We start from the raw sequence: 17,984 nt of genomic DNA on the forward strand, positions 1-17,984 counted from the left end.
AGTATTTCTGATGCCTGCCAGAAACAAGATGTCTTCTGCATCCCACATCTGACCCCTAAGACCCAGGGCTGTAACATTCAGTACTTCTTGGTTGTTAGAGAAACTGAAGTTCAGCTAGCTCTCTTCTTAGCATTGAAACCCATGCTTTCCATGTGAGAGTCCTTTTATGCTTGGATATGTGAACATATGCATTTGCTGTTTTATTGAGACCCACCAGGAGTCTGAGTGGTTGCTAAGTCCTGGGAATAGATACAAAACCCATTATTGCATTTACTGTTCTCAGTGCAATTTGTAGTAGATTGAATTAGGAAAAGCCATGAGGCCTAAGGGCCATATCACAGTGTTTTGAGATTAGGAAGTAGTGGTGTGAATACAATGCTATTAAAAAACCGACCTTGACTATGACTAAAGTATAAATGTAGGAGGTAGGTAATTCTGATCTATACCTGGGGACAGTATAGTGGTGCCATGGGCTAAGTTGCTGCATCTTTCATCAGAGTGCCTGTTCAAGTCCTGGCTGCTCCACGTCTGATTCAGTTTCTTGCTGCTGTTCCTGGGAAGGCAGCAGATAATGCTCCAAGTACTTGGGCCCGTGTCTCCCATGTGGAAGACCAGGATGGAGTTCCAGGCTCTTGCTTGGCTTTGGCTGCTCAGACCTGACTGTTGTGGCCCTTTGGGTAGTGAGCCATGGGTTGGAAGATCTTGCTCTCTCTGCCTCTCCCTCTTTCTGTTGCTCTGCCTTTTAAATAAATAAATCTTTAATAAAGGATCTGTATCTATGGAGGACTTATTTTTATTTGAATTGAAGACACTTGAGCATGTCTTCACTCTCAGAAGAGAGATAGAGTTAAAAGGTACAGGTTGGATAACCTCTGTTAGTGTTTCATAATTTAGCTAAATTTTGCTTCATAATTATTTTGAAGCTTTGTTTTCCATAGAGTATCCCTTTCCCTGCCAGTGCAGTTAATTAATCCCCATTCCTTGAATTTGCAGGCATCTTCCTTGGCACTTGGTTATTCCCTCTGTCAGCGTCTGCAGCGTCTGTTTTAGGCCTAAGAAGCATCTCTCAAGGCAGGTGACCCTGCGGTATGCCCTTTTCCAGTCTAGTTCTCTGCTGTGGCCCAGGAAGGCAGTGGAGGATGGCCCAAGTGCTTGGGCCCTGCACCCACATGGGAGACCAGGAGGAAGCACCTGGCTCCTGGCTTCGGATCAGCGCAGCGCCAGCTGTGGCGGCCATTTGGGGGGTGAACCAACGGAAAAAGGAAGACCTTTTTCTCTGTCTTTCTCTCTCTCGCTGTCTAATTCTGCCTGTCAAAAAAAACAAAAACAAAAACGTAATTCAACAACTAGAATTCATCGGTATATTTGCAGTGGTAGATCACCATTTGCAGTAGTATTTCTCAAAGAAAAATGTGTAGTTTTTTCAGGAAATTACATTCACATATTACTAAAATCGTGGCTAGTTATTAAAAGCTAACATTTCTCCCAAAATGATTTTTCAAGGAAATTTCATTTGTGCATTATGTATTATTAATTGGTTATAATTAGAGATTAGCAATTTTGCTACTTGATATCAAAATACATAAAATCTGACTCATATCGTTGAAGATTCATATCATCCATGCCTAAAGGAAGGTCTAAATGCTCCTTTAGAAAATGCATAGACTTTGTCTAATGATGGAACTTTTAGTTAAAGAGTAGCCTGCCTCTTTTGATCAGCTAGATTAGATTTGCTGTGTTCCCAAAGTGTCTTTCATGATTATTATGCTTATTTGAGCAGCTCTCACATAGCATGAAGCTCGGCCACGCCACCCTGGGTAAGAGAAGTGAGGTGGGCAGGCCCCATCCCAGTCAAGCTAATCTTCACATAGGGCATAAAGACAGGGCAGGAATGCATCCTAAGGTTTGGTTCCAAGTGCCTGAGCACTTGAATATGGGGCTCCTAGGGTGGCCCCTGTGGGCACCTCTGATGGCAGAGAAACCCAGGAGAGGGAGAGCTGTGTGGGTAAAAGGACAGATAACCTGTAAGGCAGGGAAGAATAGGCAATGCCAGCGAGGGACGATGAGGTTGAGGATGAAGGCTTAACTTTCACCTGTTGATGGAAAGCTGAACACTCACTGCAGGTGCAAGTGTTGCAGATATTCACTAGGGTAAAGACAGGTTTATTAATCTAGCACTTACATGACAGAGTTTGCATTGGCATCCCAGCCTGGTCTGTTTGTGTCAGAGGCCTATGTGCTTCCACAGAAGATAGCTTATCTGTACCTTTGTATACATGTTCAGGAATGACACCATACACCAATCTTTTAGGGAGATGACAGCTTATTTATGCATTGACACTGTGCCTCAGAATCCCAACTTCAAAATCTTTGTGTCTTCTCTCAAACTTTCACATTCCTTCCCATTTTGTATTCTTATACCCAGTTACCCTGTTCATTCTGCATCAGGGAAATTGGAATGAGAACAGAGATTTGGACTACTTTTAGCTCATGAAGTGTTTTCCAAATGTGTTCTGTTTTCTTTTGTTCCATTTTTTTTCTTTTTTGAGTAAGAAGATGAAAAGTTAGGTCTGTCCTGCTTATCTTAATATGAATATTTTTCATTTCAATGATGATAGTCAATTTTTATGCAAAGTTTTCATCTCAGCAGACAAATGCATTCAGATGGGCACACACATTGAAAAGCTTGCCTTCTGTTTCTGTGATTAATTGAGATGTAGAGAGTGATGGGTGTGGAGTAAAAATAGAAAGGCAATTAGTGCAACTAGGCATGAAATACATTCATATACAAGCAGAACTTCTCCCCAGCTAGTGGTGTTTTTCTAGGCTCTGAGGATTTGCATCCCATTAGTAAGTCACTGGCATGGAAGTCTTCAGCCTTTGGGGAGATCAGAGCATTAAAAGTGGAATTAACTTTAACTGCAAACGAGCCAACACACTAGGTCATTAATTCTACTGTTTGGATACATATCATGCTGAGCTTTGGTGTGTGGGCTTCTGAAAAGTTAGCAGTGAGTTTATAGAGCATTGCGGAGACTAAATATGATGCTTATCTATCATCCCATCCCTCACCCACACCACTGTGATACTCATTTCTCATATTCATGACTCAAAACGAGTATTGAAGTATAAACAAAAGTTTGCTAGATCCACAGGAAATGGGCCTTTCATCAGAGAATACGTATATTGTATATTTTGCAAAAGTAAAGTTACGTTGCCCTTTCCAGAATATCAGTGACTCCTGATTTTTTTTTTTTTTTTTTTTTTTGACAGGCAGAGTAGACAGTGAGAGAGAGACAGAGAGAAAGGTCTTCCTTTGCCGTTGGTTCACCCTCCAATGGCCGCCGCGGTAGGCGCGTTGCAGCCGGTGTACCGCGCTGATCCGATGGCAGGAGCCAGGTGCTTCTCCTGGTCTCCCATGCGGGTGCAGGGCCCAAGGACTTGGGCCATCCTCCACTGCACTCCCTGGCCACAGCAGAGAGCTGGCCTGGAAGAGGGGCAACTGGGACAGGATCGGCGCCCCGACCGGGACTAGAACCCGGTGTGCCGGCGCCGCTAGGCGGAGGATTAGCCTAGTGAGCCGCGGTGCCGGCCAGTGACTCCTGATTTTTAAGAACTTACGTCCTCAACTGAGGAACCATAATGCCTCAGGTGTTATCCTTTCCAAAACTGCAAATTTTGTCTCTCTGGATATCTCCACCCAGCAATAGAAATAGTCTTTCTGTACATTGTTTTAGAAATTTTAGTGGTGTTAATGATATCTTAAAATCATTTTCCAAGAATAAAATGATGGGAGTACCTCTTGTGTTTAAGCCACATAGAGTACTGTCTGATTTCAGATCATCTTTCCCATCTCCCCATCCTCTTTGAGAATCACCTGTAGGTTTATTTTTTTTAAGATTTATTTATTTGAAAGGCAGACTTACAGAGAGGGAGAGGCAGAGAGAGAGAGAGAAAGAGGTCTTACATCCGCTGGTTCACTCCCTGGATGCCCACAATGGCCAAAGCTGTGCCGTTCTGAAGCCAGGAGCCAGGAGCTTCCTCTGGGTATCCCACATGGGTGCAGGGGCCCAAAAGCACCTGGGCCATCTTCTACAGCTCTCCCAGGCTATAGCAGAGAGCTGGATTGGAAGTGGAGCAGCTGGGACTTGAACCTGTGCCCATATGGGATGCCAACACTATAGGTGGCAGCTTTACCCTCTACACCACAGCTCCCGCCCCATCGCTGGCAGGTTTTGTTAACTGTAATCATCCCAGAACAGCATAGTTATTAACAGCTGTTGTTCACTGTTTGCTTCCCCCAGGGTTTCTGACACTTAATATGTTGACATGTGTTTCTAGAACATTCCTTGTTGAGAAGGTGGTACTGGGCCTTGCAGGATGTTTGCAGCATCTCTTATTTCCACTCACCAGATTCATTTAGCAGCTCCTCAGCTGACCATCAAAAATGTCTCCAGACATTGTCAGTGTGTCCCCTGGGGTGACATCTTCCAAGGTTGGGAACCACTGGTGTATCCTCTACTAGAGATAATTGCATTTGCTTCTATAGGAACTTCAAGGAGAGCTGGACATTAATCCGGGTTCTGGCAGGGAACATACCTATTCAGCATGGAGCACAGGCTTTGATGAAGGGATTATACTTGCAGTGAATGGAGCAGGGTTAAAGAAACTAATTAGGCATATAAAAGCACCCAAACAAAAGCAACAGCAAGAATGCATTCCTATACCTAGACTGAAGGAGAATGGAGAGAAAAGTGCTCCTGGGCACTGGGGAGCCACAGCCAGGGAGCAGGACTCAGAGGGAGCAGAGACAGGAGACAAAGCCATGGCCAGTGATACAGCTCTGCCACAGGAGACTGCAGAATACCCCCGTCTCTTCCTTCTCCTTAATCCTTTCCGCACTCACCTGTCCTGCCAGTAGGTTGGGTGCAAATGAAGCTCACCTGCTAAGGGGTGGATTGATGCAACTCCAGGATTCAGCTCACCCTGGCCTCGAAGAAGGATGGAAAGTGGAATCTGTTGGAAAAGCTGGAGAAAGTCCAGAAAAAAACACTCTCCCATTTTAACATGAGAAATGGAGATTGAGAGATATAAATAAAGTTCTTCCAAAGCCAAACAGCTAATGGGTGGAGCAGACATTTGAATGCACATCTTTTTGACTGTAGGCACTGCGGAGATGTGGTCCCCAGCTGATTGGCACAAATGAACTGATGATCAGCGAGACTCTGAGTTGTTCAAGGTTATTAACATTCGTAGGTGGTAGGTGCAAGACTGGAATCTTGTTCTCATTCCTGTCCTAGTCTTTGCTTTCCTGTGTTGACCACCGAAAGCATTTAAGAGTTGTATATCCATCCCCATTCTCCAGTAGACAAACACAGGAGTGAAAGCTCTCTGCCAGCCTTAAAAATAATTTCTTTCTGAATAGCTTGTGAAATTTTAGGGTTTCATCTAGAATGTTTAAATGGCATATGCTGTTTTTCCAAGCTGTCGGCACATTTTTGTCTTGATTGCAGATCCTCAGCCCCAGTTAGTGTGGTGTGTCAGGAATGGGCAGGGGGAAGGAATGAGAATCAGGAGATGTGGGGCCCAGGCCTGGCACAAGCCTGTGCTAGCTGTGAAACCTTAGGCAGTAGCACCAGTAGCACAAGCTCCATAACCTTTGCTTCTTTCATTTCACCCAAACCTTCACAGTAATTCTGGAGCTGTAATTCGGTAGCTACAACCTGTGGCACGGGGAGATGTTCAGACCTTTTGTTTTACAATGAAGAATCAACCTCTGAGTGTCTCCTTGCAGAAGAGAGGGCCACCCAGCCTCACCTCCACATCCTGCTACTGAAAGTGTCTTTTCAGTACACCCACTGCTTTTTTGAAAAGTTTATGCAAAAGGCAGGAAGACAAAGAGGGTGGGGACAAGAGATGGTGGTTCTCATCTGCTGGTTGATTGCTTAAATGCTGACCCGAGCATGAACCAGACTGAAGCTGGCAGCTGGGACCTCAATCCAAATCTCCCAAGGGTCACAGTGACTCAGTTACTTGAGCTATAAGCACTGTCTCCCAGGGTCTACAGTAGCAGGAAGCCAGTGTCAGGAGTCGGAGCTGTTGAAACTGAGGCTCTTAAATGTGGGATGTGGAGTCATAACCACTAGGCTAAACCCTTACCCTCTCATCCACTGCTCATTGAAGTGATTAAGCAGGTGATAAACTCCCTATGGACAGCCAGTCTGTGGCATTGGCATCTAATTCTTTAGTTTTTCATTACAAGTCCTGTCTCCTGCCTAGCTCTAAGTCTTAAATCTAAGACTTTTGACCTGGGATTTTATAAGCAAAGGTTCAAAAGATGCCAGTACAGTTTGCACCTCAAGATTCATAATTTCTTTTAGATTCTAGATGAAGGTATTAATTAGTTACAGCTTTTCAGGGGCATGATTGAATTTTTAAAGGAATTTTAAAGTAAATATAGATAGGGAGACAAATCTAAGTTAATGTGGTCTCATTTTCTCACTTAACCTGAGTGATTTTGGTGATATTGAGAATCAGGCTTTTCCAACCATGGGAAAGGTCTTTCAGGAACCTTCATCTCTTCCCAAACCTTTGACCTTCTTGGCCTCAAGGTAGGAGGCTGAACAAGGTCTCTGTCATGTTGAATTTCTTGCCCTCAATCCTGCTCTGTGCCCCTCCTCTCTGGATTTTTTTTTTTACATATTTCTAGACCCCCAATTTTTGTTTTTACCTTTTCAATATGTTCAGACATAAAATCAGGCATATGACACAAGAAAGTAACTGGCATTTTTTTTTTTTTATATGTGAGTTTAACCTCTCTTTCAAGCTGCTATTTCACCCGACCAATTCCAAGAACACTTATAATGCAAGGGTTCTCGAGTCAAGTTTAAAGCGGTAGAGAAGGGAAAAAGAAAAGAACAAAAAGGGAAATATGTACTGATGTTTTAAGTCTGAAAGCAGAAAAAGACGGAAAGATCTTTGTAGTCTGGCAAAAATAAAAATTCCTCCAAAGAAAACATTTTTGCTGATCAAAAGATCTCTCTATAAGATTTTGTCTGCTGTGGGTAACTCGGCTTTGGAACTGTAATTTTATAGTATTTATTGTGTTCATCCATAAGAAAAAGGTGGAGAAGTCATATTTTTAGTAGTTGGAACAGAGTTAAGTAAGATTACCTGGAAACAAATACAGACTTCATCCCTTTTTAGTTTGTTGACTCGGGCAAGTTATTTACTCTCTCTTCTGTGTTTGGCTTGAGTTCTCATCAATACAGTAAAATTTTAAACAGTATCCATGCCACATAGATGTTTTTATGCTTAAACAATGTAATATTGGTAAAATGCTTAGAACAGTACTGGAAAATATAAAACACTATATAAATGCTAATTGTCTTCAGAAATATCCTTTCTTGTATCACCATCATCATCATCATTATTCTACTGCTGCACAGAGACCCAATGTAGTGTTTCTATTCTTAGGAATTAAAATAAGAACCCAATAAATAATAGCCACTGATGGAGCTTCTCTATTTAGAATAATTTACACAAAGAAATAGTGGCATCGGCATGACTAACGGACATTTGCATTTTGGACCACACGACCTAACTCCACAGTCTCAATTCTAAGACATGGCTGCCCTTCCTGCCCAGCTGACAGAAGGCTAATTGTCCAGAAACTCTGTTCACAGTGAATCTATGTGCTTGGTGTGATTATGCTGTGTTTTCCCAGGGTCTTGGGTTAGAAACTACTGAGAAAGAAGCATCCCAGGAGTCAGAATTAGACATAAATTATTTGTTACTTAGGTATCTTCATATTACCAGAAGTCAGGGCAGAGCCTGTGAAGCCACACTGAGGAACTACCTTTGTGGTTATTGAGTTTCCCCCCCTGGGAGAATTAGGAGAACTCATTGTGAAGTGCAATAAATCTTACTCTGACCCAAACATAATTAGTGACTACACTCCCCACTAACAGTCCCAATTCTGATAGATAAAATGAATACAAAGCTTATTTTCATTTCCTTTTCCCTTCATGTGTAGGGAAGTAGAAAGACATTTCACTCATTTCCTAAACATAATGACTATATTTGTGTGTATAATGAATTTAGAGTCAATGCCTTATTTACATGCTTGAATTTTTAATTTGAGGATAAGAAGGATCCAAGAAAAGGGTGAGACTTTTTTTTTTTTTTTTTTAATTTTAAACACAGGAGCAACCGGCTCTCTATTTTTTAATTTTTATCTATTTTCTCTGTCTCGATCCCCAGCCTCTGAGCCCAACTTGAAGGTGCGGTCCAGGTTAAAACAGAAAGTGGCAGAGAGGAGAAGCAGCCCCTTACTCAGGCGGAAGGATGGAAATGTTGTCACTTCATTCAAGAAGCGAATGTTTGAGGTGACAGGTAATTGAGGACCGGGCAGTCATACGCTCACAAATGCGGGTAGTAGGAATGAAAAAATAGTTTAGAGTCAATATGCTTGCGTGCATAATAAAATTATTTTCAGGAGAAATATTTCTTGAAAGGAAATTGTATTGAAACTCACAAATAGTTCAGTAAACCTGTTTATGCCTTCACCGACTGTGTTAAACAGGAAATGAATGAAGAAACAGAGCTTCGTGTCAATCGAAGGCCAAGTAAGGAGCACCCGAGCTCACCTGATCCTTTGCAGAAACAGGCAGTCCATTCTGGGCATGCCAACCAGGAGAATATAACTTTTAATGAAATCTGATCAGAAATGAGCAGAGGGAGGTCCAGCCATAACATTTCCCCCATACTCAAACATGAGTGTACGAAATACATCTGGGAAAATTAAACTACATGCAACAGCAAAACCTTGACTTTTCAACAAATTTACAGAACTCATAAATGATTTTATGTGTTTACTAGTGAGCTGGGACTTATGGCAGGAGGGGAAAATATAGCTTTCTGTGAAGGGGAAGAAACTGTCATTTTCATTAGTCTCAAATGGACGGGTTCTTATTTTTTTAGCTGCCTGGTTAGTAGTGGGGTGAACAGGTTAGGAAATGCAACCTGATGTCTTACATACCCCCTCAGTCCCAGTTGTAGCTGGTTTGAAATTAGAGAAGGCCTAAGGATAGAAGAACCAAAAGGCAGATCAAAATCATACCGACTGTTGTTTATTGAGGACCTACTTGGAGCCAAGTGATGGACCTGCTCATTTCCTTTGGGTACAAAATGAAAGAGGTGAAAATTTGCAACCACTTTTCTCTATTCTCAGGGAAAATTTTCTCTATGCCAGTGTAGTCAGTTGCTCTTAGTTCTTTTTCTTTTTTTTTTTTGACAGGCAGAGTGGACAGTGAGAGAGAGAGAGACAGAGAGAAAGGTCTTCCTTTGCCATTGGTTCACCCTCCAATGGCCGCCGTGGCCAGTGCGCTGCGACCAGCGCACTGTGTTGATCCGAAGGCAGGAGCCAGGTGCTTCTCCTGGTCTCCCATGGGGTGCAGGGCCCAAGGACTTGGGCCATCCTCCACTGCACTCCCTGGCCACAGCAGAGAGCTGGCCTGGAAGAGGGGCAACCGGGACAGAATCCGGTGCCCCTACCGGGACTAGAACACGGTGTGCCGGCGCCGCAAGGTGGAGGATTAGCCTGTTGAGCCACGGCGCTGGCCAACTCTTAGTTCTCCATGACTGATTGTATATTATCCTTTGTGTTTTAAAAAAAGCTCATTGTTTTCTCTCTCTTTTGGCCATCACAGTGTCTGATACAGGGAGAAAAATAGAGGGGAAGGCTGTGAAAGTGTAGGTGGAAATTTTGTGTCTTATTTAGTGGAAAATGCATGGTTAACTATTCAATCTTGGCAGATGGATATTGCCATATAAACATATTAGTAAGTACAATGTGCAATTTTTTCCTTGAAGAATAAGAAATATTAAAACAACAAATAATATTATTTCACCAAAGTTTATATTTTTTAAAGATTTATTTATTTATTTGAAAGGCAGAGTTACAGAGAGGCAGAGGCAAAGAGAGAGAGAGGGGTCTTCTATCTGCTGGTTTACTCTCCAAGTGGCTGCAATGTCTGGAGCTGTGCCGATTCAAAGCCAGGAGCCAGGAGCTTCCTCCGGGTCTCCCATATTGGTGCAGGGGCCCAAGGACTTGGGCCATCTTCTACTGGTCTCCCAGACCATAGCAGAGAGCTGGATCAGAAGTGGAGCAGCTGGAACTTGAACTGGTGCCCATATAGGATGCCGGCACTACAGGTGGCAGCCTTACCCACTATGCCACAGTGCCAGCCCTGGTTTATATTTATTTTTTAAGAACAATATAATCACTGGCTTGACCAATTGAATTGTAAGTTCTGAGTCACAGACTTTTTTGTTTCAAGAAGTGTTGCTTTATTGAAGTAAGTAAAAATCTTAAGTTTTCCTAAAAGAAAACTTAATAGGGGAGAGGGGATTTGGAATGAATCTGTATTGAGGAATGTAGAAGTTAATTATCTTAAGTAAATGGAGATAGGTGTTTTTTTCTACTTGGAAAAGTAGGCCAAAACTTGAAGAAGAATAGTGTATACATATCTCTATATTTTTCAGCTTTGGAATCTAGAAAGCCAAGGTCATATCTATTTATAATGATCTTCTTTTCTATTCTGTGTGTCTCTTTTGTTGGTGATAACTTTTTCAATCATTGTTTTCATACTTAACAAACTGCAGTGGAATCTAGCTTCGATTCCTATCCCTTATCATACAAGGGCTATGACTGGCTGGAGTGTTACTTGAGTGTGTTTACATTTAAAATATATTTTTCTTAATTGTGTGAGATCATGACCCCTGTATTCTTTGCGGAAAATAAGGTTGACGTGCAGTTGTGGGCCATGAGCTGGGGCTGCTGGCTGCTGTGGCAGATGTCTGTGCCTGGGGTGCTGCCCTTGCCCCAGTGCCCTTGAAGGCTCGGAACGACCTGCACTTGGCTGTCTTCACCTGTGCTCTGTCGTCTCCTCTGCCAACTTTCATTTGGGTGTGCTCTTTGTAGCTCTTAATACTAAGGTTATATTTCTGTATTTTTAGCACGTGGTCAGAGACTGTTATAGTGTCACAGCTGTTACATTGCCTTTGCTGTTATCCTTTTATTTGTCTTTTCTCTGTTCTCATTCCATAGGTTCAAGTGCATGCTTTTTTTGAACCCAAGCCATCCCTCTCCTCCCGATAGTTGGCATGAGAACAACTTGCTACCTCCCTCTTTATTCAAGTTCAAGTGTTTCCTGCCCCTTCCTCCCCTAAAAGCTAACATTGACCCATCCTGGTACCTGCAATGTTTTCTTCTCCACGCTGCCCTTCTCCATTGCTCTTATTGCATAAGCTAAGCTTAATCAAGCTTCCGTTCCAATATCATTTCTTCTCTGAGCCTTCCTCACTGTTCCACGAATACCATTGCTGCCTCCTCCCAGATCCCATCCGGTATGGCTTAGGAGGCCCTGTCACAGTGGCCACTGCCTTGAATCTAGTGCATAGAGTAGTGATTTCTACTTACGGAAATACTTCAGTCTGAATATCACATAAAATAATATAATGTAAAATTAGTAAGACAGAATGTTTTGAGAAAATGTTTTTTTTAAAAATATGAAAATGGAAATGATATGGAAATGAGACATTAACAAGAAATCAGTACTAAATCATACTGAAAAGACAAGAATTGAAAAGACAAGAATTAGAAATCTGGATAAAGAAGTTCCTATAAGAACAGAAAAGAAGAGATGTGTGTTTTTCTTTGTTAAAAGAAGAGAGAGGCAAAATTAAGAAGTGGTTTTAAAAAGCAGGTTAATCAGCAAGTCAGCAAGATATGTGGACAGAAAGACAGTGTACTGGATGTGTTCAAACATTTTATGATACTAACAACTTGTTCAAATCCCAATAGTAAATAAGGGCTAGGATCAGGATCCTGTCACAGCCATAGATTTTCTGTGGTGTTGCTTCAAGGCAGAGTGGAGAAATACTGATTATAGAAAGTTATGGGTGTTCCAAGGGAGGGTGAGAAACCACTACATGGAAAGTGGGAGTCCCTGTTCTCAGGGGAACAGGGCGTTGGTGAGCCAGGCTTTGAGGTTATGGGTGGGATTGGACCTGCAGTGAAGTGGAAGCAGGGAAAAAACATGACTGGTACTGGTGGAGAGTCCTTGGTGGAATCTGAGGGTAAGTGTAGAAAGGGCAGCAGTAGGAAATGATGTTGGGCTCCATCGTGGAGCAGAGGGGCAGGTGAGAGTTGTGATCCATGTGCAAAGAATGTGGAAGAAAATTTTGAGAGACTCTGGTCAAAAGCTTCTGCTGTAGTTTGTGAGAGAATAATGAATGGTTCAACTGAAGTGCTTATAGTCAGACACAGATGAGAGATGATGTCAGAACAAATTTAGGGGTGGGCACTGTGGCACAGTAGGTGCCACTTGGGACACCCATATGCCACATGCAAGTCTTGGTTCAAGTCCCAGCTTCTCGATGCTTCTTATCAAGCTTCGTACTAATGCACTGGGGGAGGCAGTAGATGATGACTCAAGTACCTGTGTTTTTGCTGTTCATGTGGGAGACCCAGATAGAGTTCTCAGCACCTGACTCTCCTGGTCCAGCCCTGGCTGTTGTGGGTATTTGGGGAGTGAACCAGCAGGTGGAAGATATATCTCTCTCTCCCCACCCTCTTTGTCTCTGTGTGTGTTTCTCTCAGTCTCTGTCTCTATCACTCTGCCTTTCAAATAAATTTTAAAAAAATCTTCTTAAACAACTGGAAGGACTAGTGACTGATTAAAGAGGGAGTGAGGAAGATTCTTAGGGTGCTGACAGATGACAGAGATAAGCAGGAGTGGCGCTGTTAGAATACATTGAGTTCAACACATGTAAATGGGAAACTTAAAGGATTCAGTATTTCAGAGAAATTTGGGCTGGAAGTTATGAGCGTTAAAGAAAAGAAATTTAACCTTCAAGAGAACATCCCATGTAAAAGTGACACTTGAAGTCCCAATATTTTTTTTTTTTTTTTTTGACAGGCAGAGTGGACAGTGAGAGAGAGAGACAGAGAGAAAGGTCTTCCTTTTTGCCGTTGGTTCACCCTCCAATGGCCGCCGCGGTTGGTGCACTGCGGCCGGCGCACCGCGCTGATCCGATGGCAGGAGCCAGGTGCTTCTCCTGGTCTCCCATGGGGTGCAGGGCCCAAGCACATGGGCCATCCTCCACTGCACTCCCTGGCCACAGCAGAGAGCTGGCCTGGAAGAGGGGCAACCAGGACAGAATCCGGTGCCCCGACCGGAACTAGAACCCGGTGTGCCGGCGCCGCAAGGCGGAGGATTAGCCTGTTGAGCCACGGCGCCGGCCTGAAGTCCCAATATTGAATGACTTTGACAAAGGAAAGAAAATGGTAGAAAGCTACATGTTAGGGAACTGTTGCATTTAGCGGTTGGTAAAAAGGAGGAAACGTCAGAGAGGTGGAGGTGGAGAAGGTTGCTGTAGTGAATGAGGACTGCTTTGTCCAAAGCCTTCAAGTTGAGTGGCTTCTTAGAGAAGAGTCGTGGGTGGCAGGCAGTGAGTGACCCGCACTGCCAGGGTTTGAGGGCCTGAGTAGGCACTGCTTCTCAAGTATACCAGCGAGTTGTGAGGCTCAAGAGACAATTCGTTCTTCAAGAGAAGAGGGCCTGAAGATTCCAGACAGCACCTGGAGCAAGCTCCTGAAACTGTAGAGGGTGGGGTTGTGGGAAAGAGGAAGTGTGCGAGCAGTAGAACGCGGAGGGGAAGGGAGATGCTCTACCTTTGAAATGGGAAAGGAGAGGATAGAGAAGGTAACCAGGGGCTAGAAAGAAAAGATGCTGGCAGAGACCCTGTCAGAAGCCCTCGATTTCTCAAAAGTCTGAAGCAAGACCACTTGCGCAAAGTTGGTTTAAGAAGATGTACAAATGAGGCACATTGAATAGATTTGAAATGACTGAACTGTAGAAGATGATAGGAATTAGAGTTCGGTTAATAATTTGCCAAGGCTTGATAAGATGACTTTTCTGGTTATATTTTTAAGAGTTAGAAATTTGGGGCTGGAGCTGTGGTGGAGTGTGTTAAAGCCCCAGCTTGCAGCACCAGCATCCCATGTGGGCACCAGTTTGAGTCCCAGCTGCTCCACTTCCGATCCAGCTCCCTGCTGATGCGCCTGGGAAAGCAGTAGAGGATGATCCAACTCCTTAGGGCCCTGCACCCACGTGAGAGATCTAGAGGAGGCTCCTGGCTCCTGGCTTTGGCCTGGCTCAGTCCTGGTCATTGTGGCCATTTGGGGAGTGAACCAGTGGATAGAAGATCTCTCTCTTTCTCTCCCTCTACCTCTCTGTGTAACTCTGCCTTTCAAATAAATAAATCATTAAAAACAAACAAAAAGAATTAGGACTTTGTATTTTTTAAAAGTTTTTTTTTTTAATGTGTATTTGAGAGGTAGAGTTAGAGAAAGAGAGAGAGAGAGAGAAAGACTGTAAGGTTTTCCACTACTGGTTCACTCCCAAAGACCGCTAGGAGCCAGGAGTTTCTCCCAGGTCTCCCATGCAGGTGCAGGGGCCTAAGAACTGGGGCTGTCTTCCACTGCTTTCCCAAGCCATGAGCAGAAAGCTGGATTGGAAGAGGAGCAGCCGGGACATGAACCAGCACCAGTATGGGATGCCAGCACTGCAGGTGAAGGCTTAGCCTACTACACCATAGCACCAGCCCCCAAAATTTGTGTTTTTAATTAGATTATTGCATCACTACATTACTTTCTTCATAGCTTGATGTGGATAATGCATGTAGATTTTATATCTGAGAGGAAAGTTCTGAGATAAGTAAGTAATTTGTATTGCTTCCATCTAATTGTGGTGCAAAGGAATTTATTTTACTGGTGTTTAAATTTTACGTAATAAATTTGGGTAGTTTTTCATCTTCTGAAAACAATTGAGTTTATTAAGGTAAATGATATTATACAAGGCCTTGCTTCAGTGTGGAGATTTTATACTCAATTTAATTTTCTTCATACAACTGTGATGGTCATAAGGTAGAGCCTTAGTATATCCATTAAGGAGAGCAATTTGTAGCACAGTATCTAAGAAATTTTTTCAGATACAAGAGGAATAAAACTCTGGGTCTTATGTGTTGATGACCTGTTTTTATTATGTATTCAGGTTTATTACCTCTGCCAATGCTTTTTTTTTTTTTTTAAGATTTTTGTTTACTTTATTTGAGAGGTAGAGTTACAGACAGTGAGAGGGAGAAAAAAAAGAGAAAGGTCTTCTTTCCGCTGGTTCACTCCCCAGTTGGCCACAATGGCTGGAGCTGCACCAATCTGGTGCCACGAGCCAGGCACTTCGTCCTGGTCTCCCACGTGGCTGCAGGGGCCCAAGGACTTGGGCCATCTTCCACTGCTTTCCCAGGCCATAGCAGAGAGATGGATTGGAAATGGAGCAGCCAGGACTAGAACTGGCGCCCATATGGGATGCAGATGCCACAGATGGAGGATTAACCTACTGCACCACAGTGCTGACCCCAATGCTTTTTTGGTTTTTTTGAAAGCCCAAGAGCAGGTGAGAGGACATTGCTTTCCTTGTTTGATTCATTCCTCATCTAGAGCTTCTAGAACCCTCTAGAACTTTCTATCTTTGCTTCTTGAGAAACCATTGGATACTATGTTGTAGTTTTTGCAATGGAAAGGAAGTGGAAGAAAGTGGTAAGGAAATTCAGACATGCTCTAGAGATATTCCTAGCTCATCATTCACATAGGGGACACATAAAATAACATTCAGTGCTATATGTTACTTACAGTAACTGAAGTCCATGTTGGTATGTTTTTCACAGATACCTTTGTATTTCACACTGTTTTTCAGAATCTTCCGTCAGTAGCAGTTCTCCAGGATCCGGTCCCAGTTCACCAAACAATGGGCCGACTGGAAATGTGACTGAAAATGAGACGTCAGTTCTGCCACCGACTCCTCATGCTGAGGTAGGAACCTCACCATTCTGGTTCTTGCTGGAGTTAAAATTGTATCTCCTGGTAGCTACCTATGGAAGAGTGATGTTTCTGAAATGAAATGCAATATCCAAGTGGCATTTCTGAATTGAAATGTATTCAGTCCTACACATTATAAACCTATAAAAAAATGACTGGTATGTATTAACTAATATATATGTTATCAACTTCCAGTAACATACCAGATGATAAATACGTTATAGAGTACATATTTATAGAAGTTTATAATACGTGGGATTCAGTAGCCTTGATCTTGTGTATAATAAAGATAATCAAAGATGTTGGGAGAGCAGCCTGGGTTGGAACATATGGAAATGCAATCTTCAAAGAAGACATTCTTAGTAATCCTGGGAGTACACTGCCCAACAGTTATACAACTGACTAGCATCTCTGCTTGGTATTCTGAAGGGAGTGGACCCGTCAGTAAGTAAAACAACTTCATAAACACCTCTCAGAACAACTGAGGCAGGTGGGTTTTATCCATGTTCCCTGAAGAGTAATGAAACATAGTTGGAGTATGGTAGTAGAGGGACATGGAGCCCCCGAGCAGACATTTACCGAATACCTGCCAAATGACGGTCATTTATTTCTGGCACAATGGGGATATAAAGATGGTCAAGGTACAAATGCTGTCCTTGAAGAATGGCATATTAGAGGAAATTAGTTCAAAGCACCACTTGATGTGTTGTAACCAATAATACAAGATTAAGGAAAACTGGAAATCAGCAAGCATCCGTGTGTTGTTTCCACTAAGGGTAAGTGAAGCAGCAGTCTGAAAAGAGCCACTAGCAGCATTTATTGACTGAATGCCTTCTTTGTTCCTTTCTTTGGTTTTCATGCCTTCTTCACTGTGGTTTGCTCTATGCTGGGACAGGTGATGTGAGAGTCGTAGTAGCTTGGGGCGATAAAAGACTGCCCACTCCTCTTTTTTTAATTATTTTTAAGTATTTATGTATTTATTTGAAAGTCAGAGTTACACAGAGAGAGAAGGAGAGGGAGGGAGAGAGAGAGGTCTTCCATCTGCTGGTTTACTCCCCAGTTGACCGCAATGACCAGAGCTGCACCGATCTGAAGCCAGGAGCCAGGAGCTTCTTCTGGGTCTTTCCATGTGGGTGCAAGGAGCCCAAAACTTGGGCCATCTTCCACAGCTTTCCCAGGCCATAGCAGAGAGCTGGATCAGAAGTGGAGCAGCTGGGACTTGAACCGGTGCCCATATGGGATGCCGATACTGTAGGTGGCAGCTTTACTGCTACGCCATGGTGCTGGCCCCTGCTCACTCCTCTTTGTCTTGGATTTCCTCTATAGCTTTCCTGCCATGTGGTTATCCATCCTGTGCTAGAACATTTCCACCTACAGGCAGCTCGCCTCAGTGCCCTCTGGGGCAGCCTAGTTAATTTTAAATAGCTACCTTGACCAAGAGAAATGTTCCCCTTACATGATATCAAAATACCAGTTGCTTTGTAATTTCATATGAGTCATATTCAAACACACGTACCTACGCATACATTTCATTAATTATAGACCTGTCAGGCCAAAATATGAATGGAGGCAGGAACCCAGGGGTTATCCCCAATGAGCAAATGACTGAAGCCAAGGAGGCTACTTTTGCTCCGAGGACATCTGCATACTTGAGTTTTGAGCTTTGTTTTCAGGGCCTCACAAAACCCAGCAGATTGAAAATGTTAGTTAGCTATTAGTTTTCTGTTAATTTGGTTTCAAGTGACCCCATGTTTGTAGTCCCCGTGGATCCCTACAAAAAGCAAACTTTCAATCTCAAATTCAAACATTTCCCTCAAATAGCTTCCCAAAGTACATGAGCAGAATATAGATGGATGTTCTCATGTATGACCACATTTTTAGCCACTTAAAGGTAACAGATCAGGCCCCGACATGTGTGGGTCCTTCATCTATTTATTGTTTCTGTCCATCACCTCATTTTTTGGTCATCTTTTCAAAAAAGTGATACCAGATGGAATAAATAAATACTTCCGCTATATTTTTCTTTTGGTTAGTGCAGTTATAT

The 17,984-nt window shown here is 43.0% G+C and overlaps 1 protein-coding gene across 3 annotated transcripts in view; it reads left to right on the top strand.

Annotated features, from left to right (window-relative positions):
- The window catches only part of HDAC9 (histone deacetylase 9), a 528,728-nt gene that overhangs the window by 135,545 nt on the left and 375,199 nt on the right, over positions 1 to 17,984 (top strand). For all 3 annotated transcript variants that reach the window (XM_062178442.1, XM_062178443.1, XM_062178441.1), the window contains 2 exons: positions 8,263 to 8,394; positions 15,819 to 15,934. In XM_062178442.1, the coding sequence (XP_062034426.1) occupies positions 8,263 to 8,394; positions 15,819 to 15,934 (248 nt within the window). The remainder of the gene's footprint in view (positions 1 to 8,262; positions 8,395 to 15,818; positions 15,935 to 17,984) is intronic.

This window comes from Lepus europaeus, chromosome 20, assembly GCF_033115175.1.
Source record: "Lepus europaeus isolate LE1 chromosome 20, mLepTim1.pri, whole genome shotgun sequence".
In the NCBI taxonomy this organism is placed as follows: Eukaryota; Metazoa; Chordata; class Mammalia; order Lagomorpha; family Leporidae; genus Lepus; species Lepus europaeus.